The sequence below is a fragment of the Thalia democratica genome, chromosome 1 (genome assembly GCF_965202585.1).
Source record: "Thalia democratica chromosome 1, ktThaDemo2.hap1.1, whole genome shotgun sequence".
In the NCBI taxonomy this organism is placed as follows: Eukaryota; Metazoa; Chordata; class Thaliacea; order Salpida; family Salpidae; genus Thalia; species Thalia democratica.
In genome coordinates, this window is record NC_139165.1 from 66,619,426 (window position 1) to 66,638,560 (window position 19,135).

General features: G+C 23.6%; 1 protein-coding gene across 1 annotated transcript; it reads left to right on the forward strand.

Annotated features, from left to right (window-relative positions):
* The first annotated feature begins 15,752 nt into the window (after nt 1-15,752).
* On the forward strand, nt 15,753-18,670 carry LOC145844104 (mediator of RNA polymerase II transcription subunit 22-like). The gene is made up of 3 exons (XM_082951456.1): nt 15,753-15,869; nt 16,044-16,170; nt 17,993-18,670. Exons 1-3 carry the CDS (start codon nt 15,796-15,798, stop codon nt 18,221-18,223), a joined length of 432 nt encoding a protein of 143 aa, XP_082807582.1. The 5' UTR covers nt 15,753-15,795; the 3' UTR covers nt 18,224-18,670.
* The last annotated feature ends 465 nt before the right edge of the window (nt 18,671-19,135 follow it).

Here is a 19,135-nt window from a genome sequence, read left to right on the forward strand (position 1 = left end):
TTTTAGTACAACGTCTAGGCTATTAGTAAATATGTCCTCTAACCACTGAATATATACAACAGTGTCGCGTCGAAAAAAAAATTCCACGTAACTCGTATATGTTTCTTTTTCTAATTTAAATTTGAAAATTCTCTCCTAAATTTAAAATAACAAATTACATATCTAATTTTTCCATTCATCTATCAAAACACAAATCATTCTCTTATAAAGCAGGTTAATATAATGTTAATAAAATAAGATTTTTTCTACTTTATTAATAAACAACTAATGTATTATAACATTGTCTTTTTTTAAATTAAGTTAAGGTCAAACTAGTTTAAAAACTACTAAAAATAATAAAGTTCAATAGAAGTGTCCAATAATGCAAAAACTTTTATTTAAATGTTCAAAACTTATTATTTTTCAAAACAAATTTACAAAGCTTAGTATCTGACCAATTCTATTTAAACAAAAACACTACCTATATATAGAACTATTTAGTTTAGTTTACTACTTAAATTAATGCACTTAGATTAATATTAACTTGATAAATTCAATAAGTTCAATAAGTTAGAACTAAAGTTATTTTTTAAATTTTATAACTTTCTTAGTTCATTTTATATTCTAAATAATTACATGAAAAAAATATCGAAAAATCTTAACAACTCAAATAGAATTTTTTAACGGTTTTTCTATAGTGTCGAAATTTCGTATTTAAAAAAGCTATAGATGTCGATAACATTTTTTGTTGGTTTGAATAGTATGAAAGTTTTAATTAAAAATTTTTTAGATTTTAAAATTATTTCTAAAGCTGTCTACAGCTTTTTTGCTTCAGTCTTTTGTCAACTACTTAATTCCAGTAAAATTTTACTACGTAAAATAATAATTATGTTTGGTTCTTAAGTAATTTTGCACATAATTAAGATCATCAAAAGATAATCCAAAACCAAAAAAAAAATCGTAATTAGATTTTTCAACATACTTCTTTATTTTCATCATGTAGTTTAAAAATAATAATGAGCAAAAAGAATTTCAACTTTATAAATAAACTTTGTATACTATTTGTTTGTTATGATATAGTAATGTAGTTTGAATGTACTGCAGTAGTGAATTACATACTATTTAAAACTAGCTTTTCAAATCATAAATATACTTTCATTTTGTGGATTAGTATTTCTTTACTTTATATTTAATAGTTAGTTTTTTAAACTTATCTATCTTTTCTCTTTTTTTTTGTTGTTTTATTTTTTAATATTTTGATACCGTTTGATGTTGTTAGTTTAGTTTTTATCAAATACATAACTAGTGTTGTTTTTTTGATCAACTTTAATGATGTAATTACAGTCATTGACATCTAATTTAAAAGTGAAGTGAACTATAAACAATTCAATATATACGCTTTAAAAATTAGATAACATTGTTATTATTTGAAATATTTACGATAAGTTTTCAAAATAAACCATTAAAACGTAATTAGTATTTTTAACAGATTTTTGATCATTTTATATTTTACATCCTTAGATTTACTGTTGACGAAATATTACACAATTTATTTTAAAGCTTAGTATAACAATTTATACATTATTTAAAAACAATATTTTCATTATGCAGTTTTTGTATGATCAAAAAAGAGTACTTCCTAAGCAAACTACTTTTATCTTGTGCAAAATCTAAACGATATTAATTTCTTAAACGATTGTTTTTGTTTAAAAACTAAATAATAATCATAATTATACTATGAAAGTTTTTATAAACTTTATAAACTGATATAAAACAGTATGATCTCCAACAATAATGTTCATCGATTTGTTAAAGAAGTTTTAGCAAAACCCAGTGTCATTAAAATTCGACATTGTAAATTTTAAATCAGTTTTCCAACTCAGAGTTGACTAGACACAAAGTTGGCTACAACTTTACGTATAATGTTTATAGTGTGTCATCACTTATTTCAAAAGATTTATGTTGTGTAAAAAATGTCTAATTTTGTAATAAACATATGCTTCTTACGCAATAATACGTTCGTGTATGATCAATTAATGCTTAAAACATAAGTAACTTAATTTATAAGCAAATGACATATGTTTTTATACCATAAGTCATGTAAAAGTGCTTTAATTTGTTTAAGATTCCATCATAGGGGTTATTATGAAAAAACTGATTTATCTCTCTACGTCAATAAAAATTTTTAGGGTAAGTTACTGAAATGTACCGAAAACTTCTTTTTCGTTTATTTTAATAATAAATGTTAGATAGCTTACACTTTTTATATTAAATTTAAATTTTAAATGTATAGAGTACTCTTTTTGATGTTAGAACTTCCCTTGTTTTTTAATCTATTTCGGTTTTAAATGCCCTCTTAGTGAAACTGAATATTTAACAAATAAAAACGATTTAAATTTAACTTAAAAAAAAAAAAACATGCCTTAACTTGTCTTAAAACGTTTTTGATCAGTCTTATTATATCTTTAAAGAAAATGTACCTGAACTTAAAGTAAAATTGCATTAAAAAGTGAACAAACTTTTGACTTTTTAAACTCATTATTTTATATAATCAACCTGGCAGCCAAAAATATTCGGCTTATACGTAAACTATTTTGGGACCAAAAGCCTGACGTCGTTATTGGGTTAAAACAATTTTCTCCATTGTTTTACTTGTCGGTATTAAATCTTTAAACTTTGATTTTTGTTCCAACCATGAATAATTAAAAAGGCAATCTTAATTAAGTAGCTTAAAATGCAAATATAAGTAAAATTTTCCATCAACTATCTTTCAATGTTGCTTTTTATCATCACACGGAATTAACCTGAATTTTTATTCATGAAAAATAATTAGTTATGTTTGTAACTTTGAAACTAATACAGTATATTAATATAGATTAAACTTAAAAACTATAATTTATAACACTTAAAAAACTTAAGTAATTATTTTTTCATAATTTCTTATAAAATCTGTTTTTAGATATTTTCAACAAAGTTTTTTATGGCTTACGTTTTAGTTGTGAAATAGTAACAATTAGCAGTTCTTTTTTAATTTAAAAATGTGTTTAATTTAAACACTTTAACTTATAAAATTGAAACATTAATATATAATATACATGTTACATCGAGTTTCTGTGACTTTTATTGTCTTCACCGTTGTTAAGTTTTATTAAATTTTATTGATACACTAACTAATGGTTAATGTTTTATTTTTGTTCAAAATAGATTGCAAATATAAAAACTAAATTAACAAATTTTGCAATAGAAATTAAATAGTTGAAATAACCTCATTTATATTCTGACGTAATTATTAGAAGTAATAAATGTATTTTGTTCTTTCGTTAACAACAGTAAAGTTTGAATCAGTTATTCTTTCCTTTAAAGTTAGTTGTTTGTTGATATTATGATTTGTTGTTTTTTTTTTGTGTTTTAGTTTACTTTACTTATTTTAGACTTAATAGTCATAAATATTATATAGTTTTATAACAGTCGGATTTAATATTAAGTATTTTACCTATTATTAACTGTTATCTGTAAAAAATATTTTATTTTAATGAAAACATTTATACACCTACTTTATTCTAAGCTTGTATCCTTTCATTACAGTAATTGTTTTTTTACAGAACCCAGTTGAAGTGTGTTGATTCGTTAACACACAGAAACATATGTTGGTACAATAAAGGAAGATTACTGTACAAATTGTTTTTATAATCGAAACATTAAGAATAAAAAAACTTTAAATTTCCTTGCTATAAACAAGTTTATTAGTTAAAAAATAAGGTACGAAGTAGTAATAAATTCGACCTTTCTTACAAAGTTTTTCACATTTAGTAGTTAAATTTATTTTAGTTGTTTTAAAGTTATGATATTTCTTTTATCCTTAGTAAATTTATATACAAAAAAAATATAATGCATTTACAAAACATTAAATAAATTAAAACTGTTTAAAACTAAAACAAACAACAACTTGACACAAGTATTAATTTTTAACTTTTTATTTTAAAGTTACCTACTCGTACATTTTGTTTACATCAAATTTTTAAACCTAACTTAAAGTAACTTTGTGCTTACAACTTATACCAAGAAAAAACAGTTTAATTTTTAACTAATCATTATCTAATGGTTTTATGGCTGCGTATTGATTTATTATCCCTAAATCACCGTGATTACAGAACATAAACAAAAAGAAAGATAACTAATTTGTCTGTTTTAGTTTTTCTTTACAAATACTAAACTTTAGGGAAAAATATTTTTTTGAATTATTCATCGACTGTGTTGAATAGAACAATAAGTGATGTTCTTTTATATGCATAAAGTTTGTTTATAAACTTTTCTAATGACATAAATGTAGTTTTTGACGGTATTTTTTTCAATAGTTTTGTTTATATTTTGTATAGCAATAGTTTTTAAGCCTCAAGATATTGACAATAATCAATATGTTTTTTACTAAAAAGCATGTAAATTTTAACTGAGATTTTCGTAGTTTAAATCTGTTTTTGATTTTTATCAATCTTAGTTTAATTAGTTACTTTATTTTTTTGTTTGGAATTTTTGACAAACTATATATTTTTAAATCAAAAATGTATTAATGTCTATAACTAATTTTTAATTTTTTTAAACTAATAACAAGTATTGTGACATACATTTTTACAGCTGAAAAAAATAGTTTGTATAAAGTTTGTATAAAAAATATTAGTTAAAAACATAGTTTTATAATACTTAGCAATAAGCTAAACATTAAAAATCAAAAATTTTAAATTATGCAAAATAAGCTTTGAAATTTTCAAAAGTTAGTATGAAATTATTGAAAGAAGCTGTGACTAGAAATCACTAAACTAGAAATAAATTCATGTCCTGCTTTAAATTCAAAGTATTAGCTCAAACTATCAAAGAACTAGCTTCTAAGAATGACTAATAACTTATTAAACTAAATTCTGGAATTAAAGTCTATATCAAACTTTTTCTAGGTTTTGAAGTTTTATTTTCCTTTACTGCTTTACTTCATAAGCATAAAAATAAGTTCAACACAAAGAAGCATAAATTTATTTAGGTAAGAAAAATATTTAGCATAAGTATATACTTTTAATCACCAACATTCATAAAAAAATTAATTAGACGTTTGTCAATGTCTTTTTATCAATTTACAATATCATAACTAATTGTATTAACAAATAGTAGTTTAGAAAATCAAATGATAAAAAAAGCTATTTTTTTAAAGCTCATGACCAACTTCAGCTTCAAATATACAAGCCGAATTTAAGCAAGAATTTTTGAACTGTTGACTTTAAAAATAAAACAAATAATGCTAAGTTAACGTAAATAAGACTTATTTCAGGAAGTTTACAGCTTTATCTAACAAAATTATACTTTTATCATATATAGAAATATAATATGGAATTAAAATCTGCCAAAGTGCTATTGAAATAATAAATTACTATCTAGCATAAGTCATTATGATCTTCAAAAAATTTATTGCCCCGCCACAAAATTCAAAATAAAACTGAAAGTAAATCTAATTTGTCAACGAAAGTATTCGATTTAAAATTTGCCGAACTTAAAATCAACTATGTCACAAAAACAAAATTATATATTTTGGTTATTTGCGTTTCAATAACTAAGCGAATTGTGAAATGAAATGTTTATGTTGTTAAAGTAAATAGTTTTTAATTAACTTGATATTTTTTTTTGTGTCTGTTTCGACCATTGGATTTAGATCTTGCAACTTTTAACTCAGAGAGTTTAATTAGCCTTCACCAGCCAGACAAAACACACACAAAAAAAAAAAAAGCTATAAAGAAAATCATAAAACACTTGCATATTATCGTAAATTCTAAAGTAATTTGTTACATAATTCATTACTTAATTTCTACAAATTTCTAAACAAAATACCACAAGCTATTCACAACAAGCAGAATAAAAACTATAGTATAAAAGTATCAGTAAGAGGCTTGATATAAAAACAAATCAACTATCAAATAAAAGTTGCAATATTTGAGAGCAAAGAAGATCACTTAATACAAACTAACAAACACTTTACATAAAAAGATCGAGTAAATATAAAATTAAGTTATAAACCTAATAAAATATATGTTCACAGTATTTTTTTTATTAAACAAAATCTGGATATAAATAATGAATCTGTAAGTACATCCAACAAAAAGTATTTTCTTTTTTCTAATGTTTTCTATTTAATAAGACAATTTTCAAAGTTTAAATACACTTTTTTATTGTTTTGAAAAATTTTATAAAAAAAAGATTATTGTATTAAACTTCTATGTAAAATTTTTGTACTATATATTAAAACAAAGACACACGTTTATATTAGACATATTTATTAGTATTCATTAGGCAAGTTTTTGGTGATGATAGGTGTTGTGTTCAGAAGTTTTCATTGATTTCCTTCATAAAAATTATATTATATTATCATGTTGTTTATTGTGCAATATTGGACTCAGGCATCAAAACATGAGCCACTTAAACAGGACAGACTTATATTCAACAAAAAATTAAAATAAACATAAAAGTTGAAATTATATAAAACTTATAAATAAGTTTAAACTTATTTGATAAATTTAAAAGACGATAACTTAGTACATACAAAAAAAGAAATACTAAATACACATCCATAAGAAAGTATGACCAAATAAATAAATGATTGTACAAAAATAATAAAAGTAAAGTAATAGTCTGTTAGGGGGGAGGCGTAGGAAAATAAAACAATTAATATTACAAATAGTAAAATATATAAATCAGTACTTAATTTAAATGATTTTACCTATAATTTTTTTTCTATTGTTTTTTTATGGAAAATTACTAGATTTTACTGATATTTATAGTAGTTAAATAAAATCTTTTTAGTTTTAATCGAAAATTTTCCACCCTCTAACCTAACACGATACCACATCTTGTGGTAACCTGATCCACATAGTCTTTGCTTTGTCAAAAAATTAACCTTGCCACTGACTGTTGTTAAAATTATGTATGCATTTTATTATTCTATTATTTCCTTTTGACTGATATTTATTATGGGAAAAACTGAATAGTTAAATGAAAATATTTGCCATTACTAATTTTATAAAGAGTAATTAAATCAAATTCCCATTTTCTATATTCTAAAGATTTCAATCAAAATTTAACTAATCTATCATTATATGAGGTATTGGATATGTTACAACAACTACGTATAAACGGATGAAATTTCTTTCCACAGACTCAATTTTATTAAAGTTATTTCTAAAAAGGGTGACCAAATTTAAGTGTTGTATTCAAGCTTAGGACGTATGCATATTTTAAATAGTTTTGTCAGGTTAGAAGCTGAATAAGTTTAGTTTGAAAATTGCACGAGGAGACAAAACTGCACGATTGCACAAAATTGCACGAAAATACTTTTGCACACAGGGTAATTTTGCACGAAGACACTTTTGCACGGAGACAATTTTGCACGGTTAAATATTTTTTTTTTTATTAATTATTTCTTTTTTACTGTTACCCCTAATCCTTACCCTCGGTCGGTAAGTTATTTTATTTTTTTATATACATTTTTAGCTTTATTTCTTTTAATTTTTATTTTTTTATTTTTTTTCACTATCATTGTTACCCCTAACCCTTACTCTCGGTGGATAGCTTTTTAATTAATTTAAAGAAAAAATAATAATATATTTTTTATTTTTTATTTTATTTTTACTATCACTGTTACCCCTAACCCTTACCCTAGGTTAGTAACTTTTTTTTTTCTTTTTTTTTTTTCTGTTTATACATTGTTTTTCCTGTATTTTTTTACGCTCGTGCAAAATCATCTTCGTGTAATTTTGTTCCCTCGTGCAAATTTGGCTTCGTGCAATTTTATCTTTGTGCAATTTAGACCCGTTCCCACATTATCTAGAGTAAATTGTAAAGAGATATTTGACTTACTTAATTATTTGTATCATCCACAACTACGCTCATAACACTTTTAGTACCAATGTCTCAATTAATAATTTTAATTTAAATTAAAAAAAGAAGGTGACATATTGTTTTAAAATTGATTTTATTTTTACTAGACATTATTTTCCAAAAAAAAAAGTTAAGTTTAGAACCGATTTGTTTTAAAAATAGTGTTTAAAAAGAAAGTTTTTATTTAAATTCAAATGTTTTTGACAACTTTTAATCATTAAATTTACTTATACGAATACTAATGTACTGTCCATTTTACCGCAGGTTTTGACAACTTTGAATTAGTGGAAATATTTTTTTAGTATATTTGTAATTGATGTAAAAAAAAACATCTCTTTGTTTATTTTTAAAGTACAATTAGTTTTTGTTTTTAACAAAAAAAGTTTCGCTGCCAATAAAGTATTAACAGTTCTACGGAGTCTGTAAGTTTTTAACGAATTTTGAAAATAGCTAGTATAGAAAATTCATGTACAGTATGTACATATTAGTTAAAAAGGTCTACAGAAATATAAAAAAATAAATAAAAAGGTTGTAACAATGTGTCTGAATTCGATTCGCTAAAGTAAAAACTAAATATAAATAACAGTAATTTACAAACATTTAAGTATATCTACTTTAAGCTATTTTCGATAAAAAAACGATTTTTTAAGTTTATAAGGTTTTAAACTTTAACAGTTGCGTCGCGTGGTCTTTTTGTTAGGCGGTGCTGCAGATTGACGTTGTCAAGTTAAAAACTTCCTAATTTTAAACATCAAAATAAAACTCAAGGAATAAGGAAGAAATAGGCAAGCCTTTAAGCTAAAAATCTTTAAAGCTTAAATGCATCTTAATTTAATTAAAAAAATATTTAAAAAACTATCTTTTATACTTTTATATTTAATTTAGAATATACGCTAAATTTGTTTAAAAGTACTTTGATACCCACAAAATAAACAAAAATATTCAAATAAAGGAAATAGATTAGTTTGTTGCTAACCAATTTTATCATAATACAGTTCATAAATTTACAATATATAATACATTGATAAAAAAGTTTGCATGTATTAACTTAAGTTTAAGATCAAGATAAGTATTCTTTTTCTGAGGTTTAAAAAATAAATAATTTGCATATTTAATTAACTTCAAAAACATTATGTTTAGCCTTAAAATAATAGTATTATGCTAAAACTTTAAAAACGACACGTAAAGTATTATTTAATAAATAAATTAAACATAAACAAACTATACAGGGTAGTCTAAGTGAGACGCCTTTAGTTAAATGAATTACTTGCGTACAAAACTAGTTTAATGAATTTTCCGACGAGCTTAGCTTACCTAGATAATTAGAGTTACATAACTTTGACATGCATATGAATATTGAAACTGATTTTTTTTAGGTTTTATTTGAAAGAATATTTGAAGCTTAGGTACAAGTATTAGCAACTGCATATGCACTTTAAGATTGTTATAGTCAAAATATGTTAAGTGTTAAACAAAATTCAAAAAACTATTTTTTTATGAATGCGAAACAATTATTGTTTACAATAAAAAGTAAGTATAACTTGTAGTCATAAGTTGTCAAATCGTATATTTCTATGAACCAAATTTTATTTGTTAAAAGAGCATAAAGTGTTTTATGAAATAGTTTTAAATAACATCAGACCTAAAAATCACAAGGAATTAGAAATTTACGGCTTAATCTTTTAAAATAACAAGACGAAAAATACTAGGCCGCGTATGAAACTTAGGTACATGTCTTGTTAGTTGATATCAAACAATAAGAAGTTCATTATATCAAAACTAAGTTTCAAAAAGTGTTTCAAAAAATTTAGATCAAGGTTTCTTAAATTCATTGACTTATCGTCAACTTTTAAGATAAAAATCGCCCCTTGATTAAATATTTTTTAGATGAATGTTTGAAGTTCAACTATGTCTTGTACAGTTTTCGTTATTAATGTTAGTAGTAATTAACATTATCTTAGTACTAAAAAAATTTGAAACAGTTTTACTACTTAAAAAGGTTTTGAAGTTTATTAGGACCGACTAGAAAAACAGAGTTAAAAAAGCTAACCGAACTATTTTATGCACACTATTTTAAAAAATAAGCTGTTAAAACGTTAAGCTTCGAAATTTAAATTTATTATTATAAACACTATATTGGTTAAGTGTATTAAATTTCGGAAAAATTTATGATTTTATTTTTATATTGTACTTCAGAAAAACAATAACTCAACAGTATGCCTATGTTTTCATCACACAAAAATTAAACTACTACCTTGTATTAGATATCCCAAACTTATTTTCATAAACGTCCCTTTGACGGAAATTTAATGAAAAAATTGCTTCTATTTTATAGATATCGCCCTTTACTAGTTAATTACAAAATTAGTTTTGCTCACCTTAATTTCTAACGTCTTTGATAGCCAAAATTATCCCTAAAAAGGCGATATGGTCACCTTTGCGAGACTATTAACTTGAAAGTATTAAAAGCTTAAATTAAATATATAACATAAAAAGCTATATTTTTAATATTTTAACTGTTATTAATTCAGGCCGATAAGTAAAATATCTATAATTTTTTAGAAAACTTTTATTCTCATTTTTACGGTTGGTTGGTGTATATGTATAAATTAATATACTTTAAAGCAATTAAACTTACTGACAAAAACTTTATGTGCTAAATTTTAGAAAGTTTAAGCATGCCAGTACACATTATTAGCAAAGGCTAACAAAATTTGAAAAAAGTATAATGTAGCTTTTCGAAAATTATTTACTCTATATGTAACATGTGAAAACTATTGTTTAGAAAATTTATAATTCTCAAGTTTTAAAGTTGCGACACCAGTGTGGACTTTGGTTTATAACTGACACAGCTTAAAAAATTTGTAGTATACAGTATACACATTGTCAATAGTACTGTTAGAGTTCTAAAAAGTAAAACTATTAATTCAATAAATAGTAGTTCAGTTGACGAAAAAAAGATTAAAGCTTGAAGTAAGGAATTTATTAAACAATTAATATTAGAATAACACTTTGATGTTTTATTTTACAAGCAAACATTTATTTGAAAGCATTTTTGAAAATTATAAGCATGGATATTAACGATGATTGAACAGAAAATATTTTGTAGTAAAAATATAGTTGTTAACTATAAAAACAAATTTAAAACTTCTCGAATCTCTATTATGTAACACTTAATATTTTTACTAATCTTTACACTAGACAGCATTAATTAAATTAAGTACACCACCTCTCACGAATCTACGCACATTGTGTTCACAGAAAAAAGGCGTAACTAAATGAGAGAACGTAGCTAGTAGCAAATATACCTATTATATTGCTTTTTTCTTATAATGCATTTGATTAAATAAAGTTTTAGATTTTTCCTACTTTTTTGTTTACAGAATAACTTCAACTTAGTTTTAAACATATTTAAAAGTTTTTTAATAATAGTTGTTTACGTATATGCAAAGTATTTTTTCTTCTTTGATCTTTGCAAAATAATAAGAATGTGCATTACAACGAATTTAATTAAATTACTTTAGTTTAATTAAGTTTGTTGTAATTCACATTATTATTAATTTGTTTTTTTCCTTTTATCAATTTTTTATCTAGGAAATGGCCAAGGCAAATGATAGTGTAATATACATCATTTTTATTTGGGGCCAAATCGTAAAAGATATTAACATTATTTATAAAACAAACATTAAAGAGTTTAAATAACATGCAAAATAAGAGAAAAAAAAAATAAATAAAAAAAAAATATTTATTTTTGGTTCTAAACAATAATAATTAAAAAAACCAAAAAAAAACCTTTATTTTTGGAGGGACCCCATGAAATTATTCAAACCCCAAACCAAAAAATTTTTTTTTAATTTAAGACAAAGGTGCGTTCTCTAAAATAAAAAATAAAAATTTTAGATAGCTTTTAAGATAAGGAAAATAATTGACATTAAATTTTTATGTTTTTTGAAAAATTAATAAATTTGCCTATAAAATTAACTTTATGCTCGTTGTTTTTACTATCAGATTCAGAGATGTATAATAAGTTTTTAAGTTAGGGAATTCCACAGAAGCATATGAAAGATTTTATATGTATGTAACACAAAAAGTATGAACTTAACTTGACAGCTTTTTTAGGAATTTTATAAAAATGTCCAAACTTTAGACCCAATTATTTTCCTTATCTTAATAGCTAATTTTTATTTTCTATTGTAGAGAACGGTCCTTTGTCTTTAATTAAAAAAAAATCCATTGGGTTCGGCTTGACTTTTTGAGTGGGACCCCATAGAAAATTTTGAGTATTTTTATTTTTTTTATTTATACAAGCTTTTCTCCAAAAATAATAATTTTTTTTCAATTTTTTTTATTTAAATATACTTATTGAAATGAGTTTAATGATGTTCTAAATTCTATTTTTAATTTTTTTTTTAATTTTTTTTTTATACCATAAGCCTAAATAAATTTTTCAGAAAAATTCCAATCTGAACAATTTTTGTTTTTTTGAGATACAGATTTTTATGCAAAAGTATAATATTTTTATAGAATTGTATAGTTATGTTTTATTATGTTGTGACATTTTTTCTAAGTTTATTATTGTTTTTAAAATATATAACTCATACATTTACCTAAACTCTTAGCACTTGAGTAAGAAATCCCTCAAATAGCTTTGCTAAGAGTTTATGTAAAACTTGTATGGGTCATATATTTTAAAAACATTAACAAACTGCAAAAAAATATCACAACATAAAACATAACTGAACAAGTCTTTTAAAAATTAAAATTATTAAATCATATTTTATTTTGCATAAAAAGATGTATATCTAATAAACAAAAATCATGCCAAATTAGAATTGTTCTGAAAAATTTATTTAGGCTTATAGTATATAAAAAAAAATTAAAAAAAAAAATTACAACGTCATTAAACTCATTTCAATAAGTGTTTTTAAATAAAGAAAATTGAAAAAAAAATGTTATTCTTGGTGAAAAGCTTGTAAAAATAAAAAAAATTTAAAGGGGTCCCACTCAAAAAGTCAAACCCAATCCAATGGATTTTTTTCTAATTAAAGACAAAGGACCGTTCTCTAGAATAAAAAAAATTCAATTAGCTATTAAGATAAGGTAAATAATTGGGTCTAAAGTTTGGACATTTTTATAAAATTCCTAAAAAACGCTGTCAAGCTATGTTTAAGCTATTGTAGCAGAGAGTGAACTTGGCTTGAATGGCTTTTTTTGTAATAGTTTTTTAACCAAACTTTAAAACCAATTATTTTCAAATTCTTTAATGCTAACTTGGAACTTTTTTTTTTATTCTAAAGAACGTTCTTTTGCTTTTCTTTTCATAATAATTTTTGTCAAATTGGGATTTGAATTTTGTAGTGGGACCCCTTTAAAAGAGTTATTTTTTTTTTTTTAATTTTTTAAGTTTTTCTCCAAAAAAAATAATTTTATTAACAATTTTTTTTTTTGACATACTTATAAACTAAGTTTAACTTGTAATTATTTTTTTTTCAATTTTTTTTTTACCATAAGCCTAAATAAATGTTTCAGAAAAATTCCAATATTGCACAATTTTTGAATTTTAGGTTTACAGAATTTTATGCAAACATAATTTTTTTTTAATAATTTTTATTTTTAACAGACTTGTATAGTTAAGTTTCATGATTTAATTATATTTTTTTCCCAATTAATTATTGTTTTTTAAATATATAACCCATACAAGTTTTACCTAAATTCTTGTAAAGCTTTTTGAGGGTTGCCACACACTAAGGTTATTTTAATGTTTTTAGAGATGTTTAGGAAAACACAGGCACTCAGGTTTTTTAAATTGTTTTCAAAACGCAAGAAAGTTTGGATGTTTTACTAAATTTGGGTTAGTTTTTATAACCATTAAACATATATTTTTTTTAATTATAATTATTTCTTCTTTATATAATTTATTTTCTCAATATTTTGAAGTATACAATAAAGTAGTTGGCTTTAGATAAACAAAGAAATAATAAAGGTGGCCACACATTCAGGATAACACAGAATATTTTAAGTTTTTTGAAAATCTCAGGATGACGCAGGACAGCTCAGAATAGCTAAGGATATTTTGGTTTTTATTTAAACTCAGACTGTATCAGGATAAATTTATTATTTTAATAAAAAACTCGGAATAGTTGTATATTTTTAAAATCTTTAAAAAGCTTTTTTATAGATTTTGAATGTGATTTAGTTAAACTAGTTGTAAATTTTGTTATTTAACAACCAATTTTGTAGGCAAACTTGATTTTTACTAAATTTAAAAAGTTAAAAAAATAATGATTTGAAAACTAATGATGATTAAGGAAAGTTTAAGGTCACTCAGGACACTTTTTTGATTCAAAGAGTTAAAATATATCTTATCTTTATATAAAAACAATTTTATATAAAGATAAGTTTAGGGAACCCTGGTGTTCACTATAAAACCTGCTTATGAAGTTTGTTTTATCATAAGTCGAAAGTGTGAAGATATACTATACAACAGGTGCAAAGAACTGTAGAAGGTCTAAAAAATAACTAACTAAGCTACAAGATGCCTTTTACAGATTTTAAAAGTTCAAAATAGTTTTTGAGATATAGCAGGTCAAAGTCTGAGGCAACAATAGGTTCCTTATGGGGGGAGCAAACTAAAAACGGCAAAAAAAACTGTTTCACTAAAAATCTACCTTCTACGTTTTTTGATATAACTACCTTAAACTTGCAGGAAATGTTCCTTGCAATATAAAGAAAATTCTTTTGGAACAAAAATTAAAAAATAAAAATTTTATAAAGAAATTTAACAAAAAAAATTTTTTTTTTTGGTCATATTTTTTTTTATCTTTTAATTTTGTAAATTTTGTTAATGAGAATTTTTCTAAATATTGCAAGAAACGCTTCCTGAAAATTTGAGATAGTTATCTCAAAAAACGTAGGAGAAGGTAGATTTTTAGTGATTTCTAGTTATTTGTCATTTTAGTTTGCGCTCCCAATAAGGAATCTATTGTAGTCTCTGACTTTGACCTGCTATATCTCATGAACTATTTTGAATTTTTAAAATCTGTAAAAAGCAACATGTAGCTTAATTAAAACTCAATAAAATAAGACTAAATTGTGAAAAAAGTGTTTTACCCCCCTATGCCCTTAAATCCAAGATATTTAAAGTAGTGCAAAGTTATGCACGTGTAAAGTTATGCACGTGTAAAGTTATGCACGTGTAAAGTTATGTGTCAAGTTACTTTATAATCACTAAACTCTTAACAGAAAAAAAAGTTTTTAATAGAACATGAAATTGTAACACAGGCTAACAACTAGTTATTCCTTTTTATCAAGCCATACAACAATTTATTCCATATATAAGGTGTTAAGAATCAACAAGTATATATCAACGGTAAGGTGTATGTTATATAACATGTACTTAAAAACTAGAGGAATAAAATATTGACTAAAATGTCTACAAAATTACTCCATAGATAAAAGTTTAGTTTATCTAACTTACTAAGTAAATATATGGTGCTTTATCAAAAGGTTTTTAGTATAAAGTTGTTAAGATACAACATTTTAAGACTTATGCTTTTATAGTTTACAAAAGTAAATAAAACTTACAACTAACAAACTCAAACGGTCTTTTTTTTTTATTGTTTTCTCGGTAAAGTTATTTTATCTAACTTGTTAAAATATTATTTAATATTAATTTTTCTAAATATTAGTGTTCATAATAACACATAAAAATTTAATTATATTTTAATTCCAGATAATAGTGAGTATATTTCTATCCTAGTACCTTATATAAATTTGAAAACTATATCTATAGGTTTGCTGTGTTTTATATTCTTTAAACCTTGAAATATTTTTATTGCTGTTATAAGTATTTATATTTTTCCAGAGATAATTTTTTTTTAAATCTTAACTTTATGAAAGTGAGTGATGAGTCAAAACAAAAAGGCTCAACAACATCAACTTTCTGAAAATACAAAACAGCTTTTACAGTCATTCAATAGGTAATAATAATTTTTTTCGGTTTTAAATTTCTTAGCTAGTTTTTTGTACTAGTTAGTAAAGGTGTTTGCGTTAGTAATATTTTTCCTAAAATTTGTTATAATTTATTCTCATACTCAAGTTTTTTAAGCAAATAATCTAATATTTAAAATTTTATCTTTATTAACTTTGTACAGACAGCTGCAGGAAAATGTAACTGATATGCAAGTAAACTTCTCTAACATTATCAAAGATTCTGAGATAAAAAGTTATAGCAAAATTAGTGCTTCATCTGCACATCATATTGACAACTACCAAATGACAGTTTGTTTTTTAAGTTTTTTAGATTTATTAATTTATATTTTTACTAATATTACCATAACTTAAAGTCTTGTAAATTGTTGCCACATAGTCAGTAAAATCTAAGTTGTTAAGAATTTTACTTAAGTAAGTTTAGTATATAAGATAAGTTAGTGTTTTTAATACTTGTGTGACATATGTTTTTGTTGAAAAAACTAAATTCTTTAAAACTGATATTTTTTATTTTTGCGTAACGTTTTTTAACTTAATATTTTTTAAGATTTTATCAAAATTTTAATGTGTTTTCTAGTAGTTGCAGTTTTAGTAAAACTTGTATTGTCTGTTTTTTTATCCATAAGTGTCAATAATCATATAACTTGGTTTAATTCTTATTAGTTAAGTTTATAACTACTTACAAGTTTTTAATTATGATTTTTGTCAATCTGTGAACTTTTTTCAATTATTTACTAAATAAATTCTAACAAAAACTGTTTAAGATAAAACTATTAACAAAAAAAGGTAGTCTACATTATCTCCACAGTTTTATTTAACGTTGTTTTATAATATCTAATTGCTTAGATTTATGGTTATAACTTTAGCCAGGTTATCATATTTTTATACTTTTTAAAGAGAAACGTTTGTTTCCAACAAAAGTTCAAAGACATATATACCTGTAATAACCTGAATAATTTAGTTATAAGTTTCTTTATTAAATCTTATAAGTATGTTTGAATTTAAACTTTTGACATCATTTAAGTTTCTAGATTAGTTTTGTTGACAATTTTTTTATTAAAAATTTATTAAATCATCAAAGATACCAAAAGTTTAAATGCAAAGCTATGTATAAGATTTAGTATAACATTTATTTTGATAAGAAAATTGTCAACTCAACTAAACTATAAATAAATACCTTTTTAGTGTATTCACATATTTCTAAAAATTAAGTTATTTTTTTTTCTTAATTTAAAATACTCAGTTAGTTAGTTATAGTTATTTATTCTGAGTAAATACGACAAAAATGATCTTTGCTACACTTAAATTCCTTACACAATATTTCTACATAAAACTGAAAAATAATAAAAATTAATAATATTTTATAAAAATCACAAAATATTTACTTGTTATGTTTTTTTTTTGACCTTATATATAGCAACCATTATTAATCACATTTTCTGAATAGCTTTAAAAAGATAAAGTTTGATTTATAAGTTTAAATTGAAAACTTGAGATGCAAGTTAGTTGAATAAAAAGTAATTATTTAATTATTTTTAATAAGATTTTCTTTCAATAAGTTACTTGTGAATGCTTTAAATTGCTACGAAAAATAATCTTTTTGATGCAAAATTTTTTTTTATGTTACATAGCCCAACTAAAATTGTTAACTTGAGTGGTGAACTAAACAATTAAAAGTCGGAACTAGATTATAGTATTAGAACCTTTTTCAAACTTAGATTTTTTAACCCTTATATGAAAGGCCTGTGAATTTTTATAGTCACTGTAAGAACTATGTAAAACAAGGGATTAATTTCATATTTTTAAACTGTGGGTCGGCTTTTTTTAAATTGTATTATGTTTCTTTAACAAGCTCATAATTTAAGTTCATTTACGAACTCCCTGTATATTCCGGCATCATTTTGTTAGTAGTAAAATCTACTCTAGATATACAATGGACTTGGTTTTTAGTGAACTATTAGCAAAGTTTTGCTATAAGTTAAAGTATGAATATACCCTAAGCCATATTACCATAGTTCTGTACCCATTTACGACTTTTTGATTTAATTAATACATTCAACGTACAAAAAAAACAATAATTAAAGTTCCAATTTGTTCAAGCGCAACAACACAGGTGCGTGCAGCCAACATTGTGCGAGCTGGCGAGTCTCTGATGAAGCTCATTTCCGAATTGAAGACTCTCCTCATACTCAACGACTTCCCGCAAGTGAACAAGCATGTGAAGGATAGAAACACCGAGTGTGAGCGTATATCCAACATAATCATGGAAAAAATGGTGAGGATTGGCGAGGAAGGAAATATGACCAACCACAATCTGATGAGCGTTCTTGATGCTACCAAATAAAAACTGTTTTCTATGTAGAAAATTGTGCTGGGGATATTTAAAGCTAGGGGATTGTGATTTGGTTTTCTCAAGTTGGAGGATTTAGTAATAAATCTTTTTATGTTGCATGTTGATGCATCTGTCTTCTAGTTATACTAGTGTTTATAAGCTACCGGTTTGCAGTCAAATATTTATTCAATTTTGTTATAGCCTTTTATAATATTAAATGCTATTTTATTACTAATAAATGTAATTAAAGAATAAATTTATTGTTAAAGGTGAAAAATATATAAAGATTTAGTATAAATTTATAACTTGTAGTTCATATTAATATTTGTATATGCTTCTATACATTTAAAGTATATGGATATTTAAATTTTTTAAATAAACCTTAATTTTTTGCCTTAATTACAACTTTGTAAATGATAATGAAGTTTATGATTATTTTTTGTGCTGATATTGTATTTTTTGTGTTGTAGAAAATTTTTATTTTAAATGTGACAAGTATGAACTTTGTAATAAGCAAAATAGTGTTTTACAAAAACTTATTTTAAATATCTTAGTAGTCTAAAAACTATAATTTTTCTTCGTTGAGTCCTTTTAAAGTTTTTTCTTCTTGGTGATAAAGTATAAGTTTGTATTTTGTAAAACTTTAACTTTGCGTTTATGTTCTGTTGTACTATTTGGTTTTCTATGACAGATGTCTCTAATTTTTTGTTAGTAAAAAGTAATTTTTTTTATGCTGGTAATCTATACTCAAAATATGTACTATGAACAGTTAATTTGTGTTTCACAATAAAAATTTATATAAATCATTTAGGTTTTGAAAAACTTCATAATTTATCTCAAGAAAAAAGTATCTTCAATTAACTTTATGGAGCATATACGTTTTAAAAAAACACTAATCTTAATATGTTTTTATTACATTTTCAA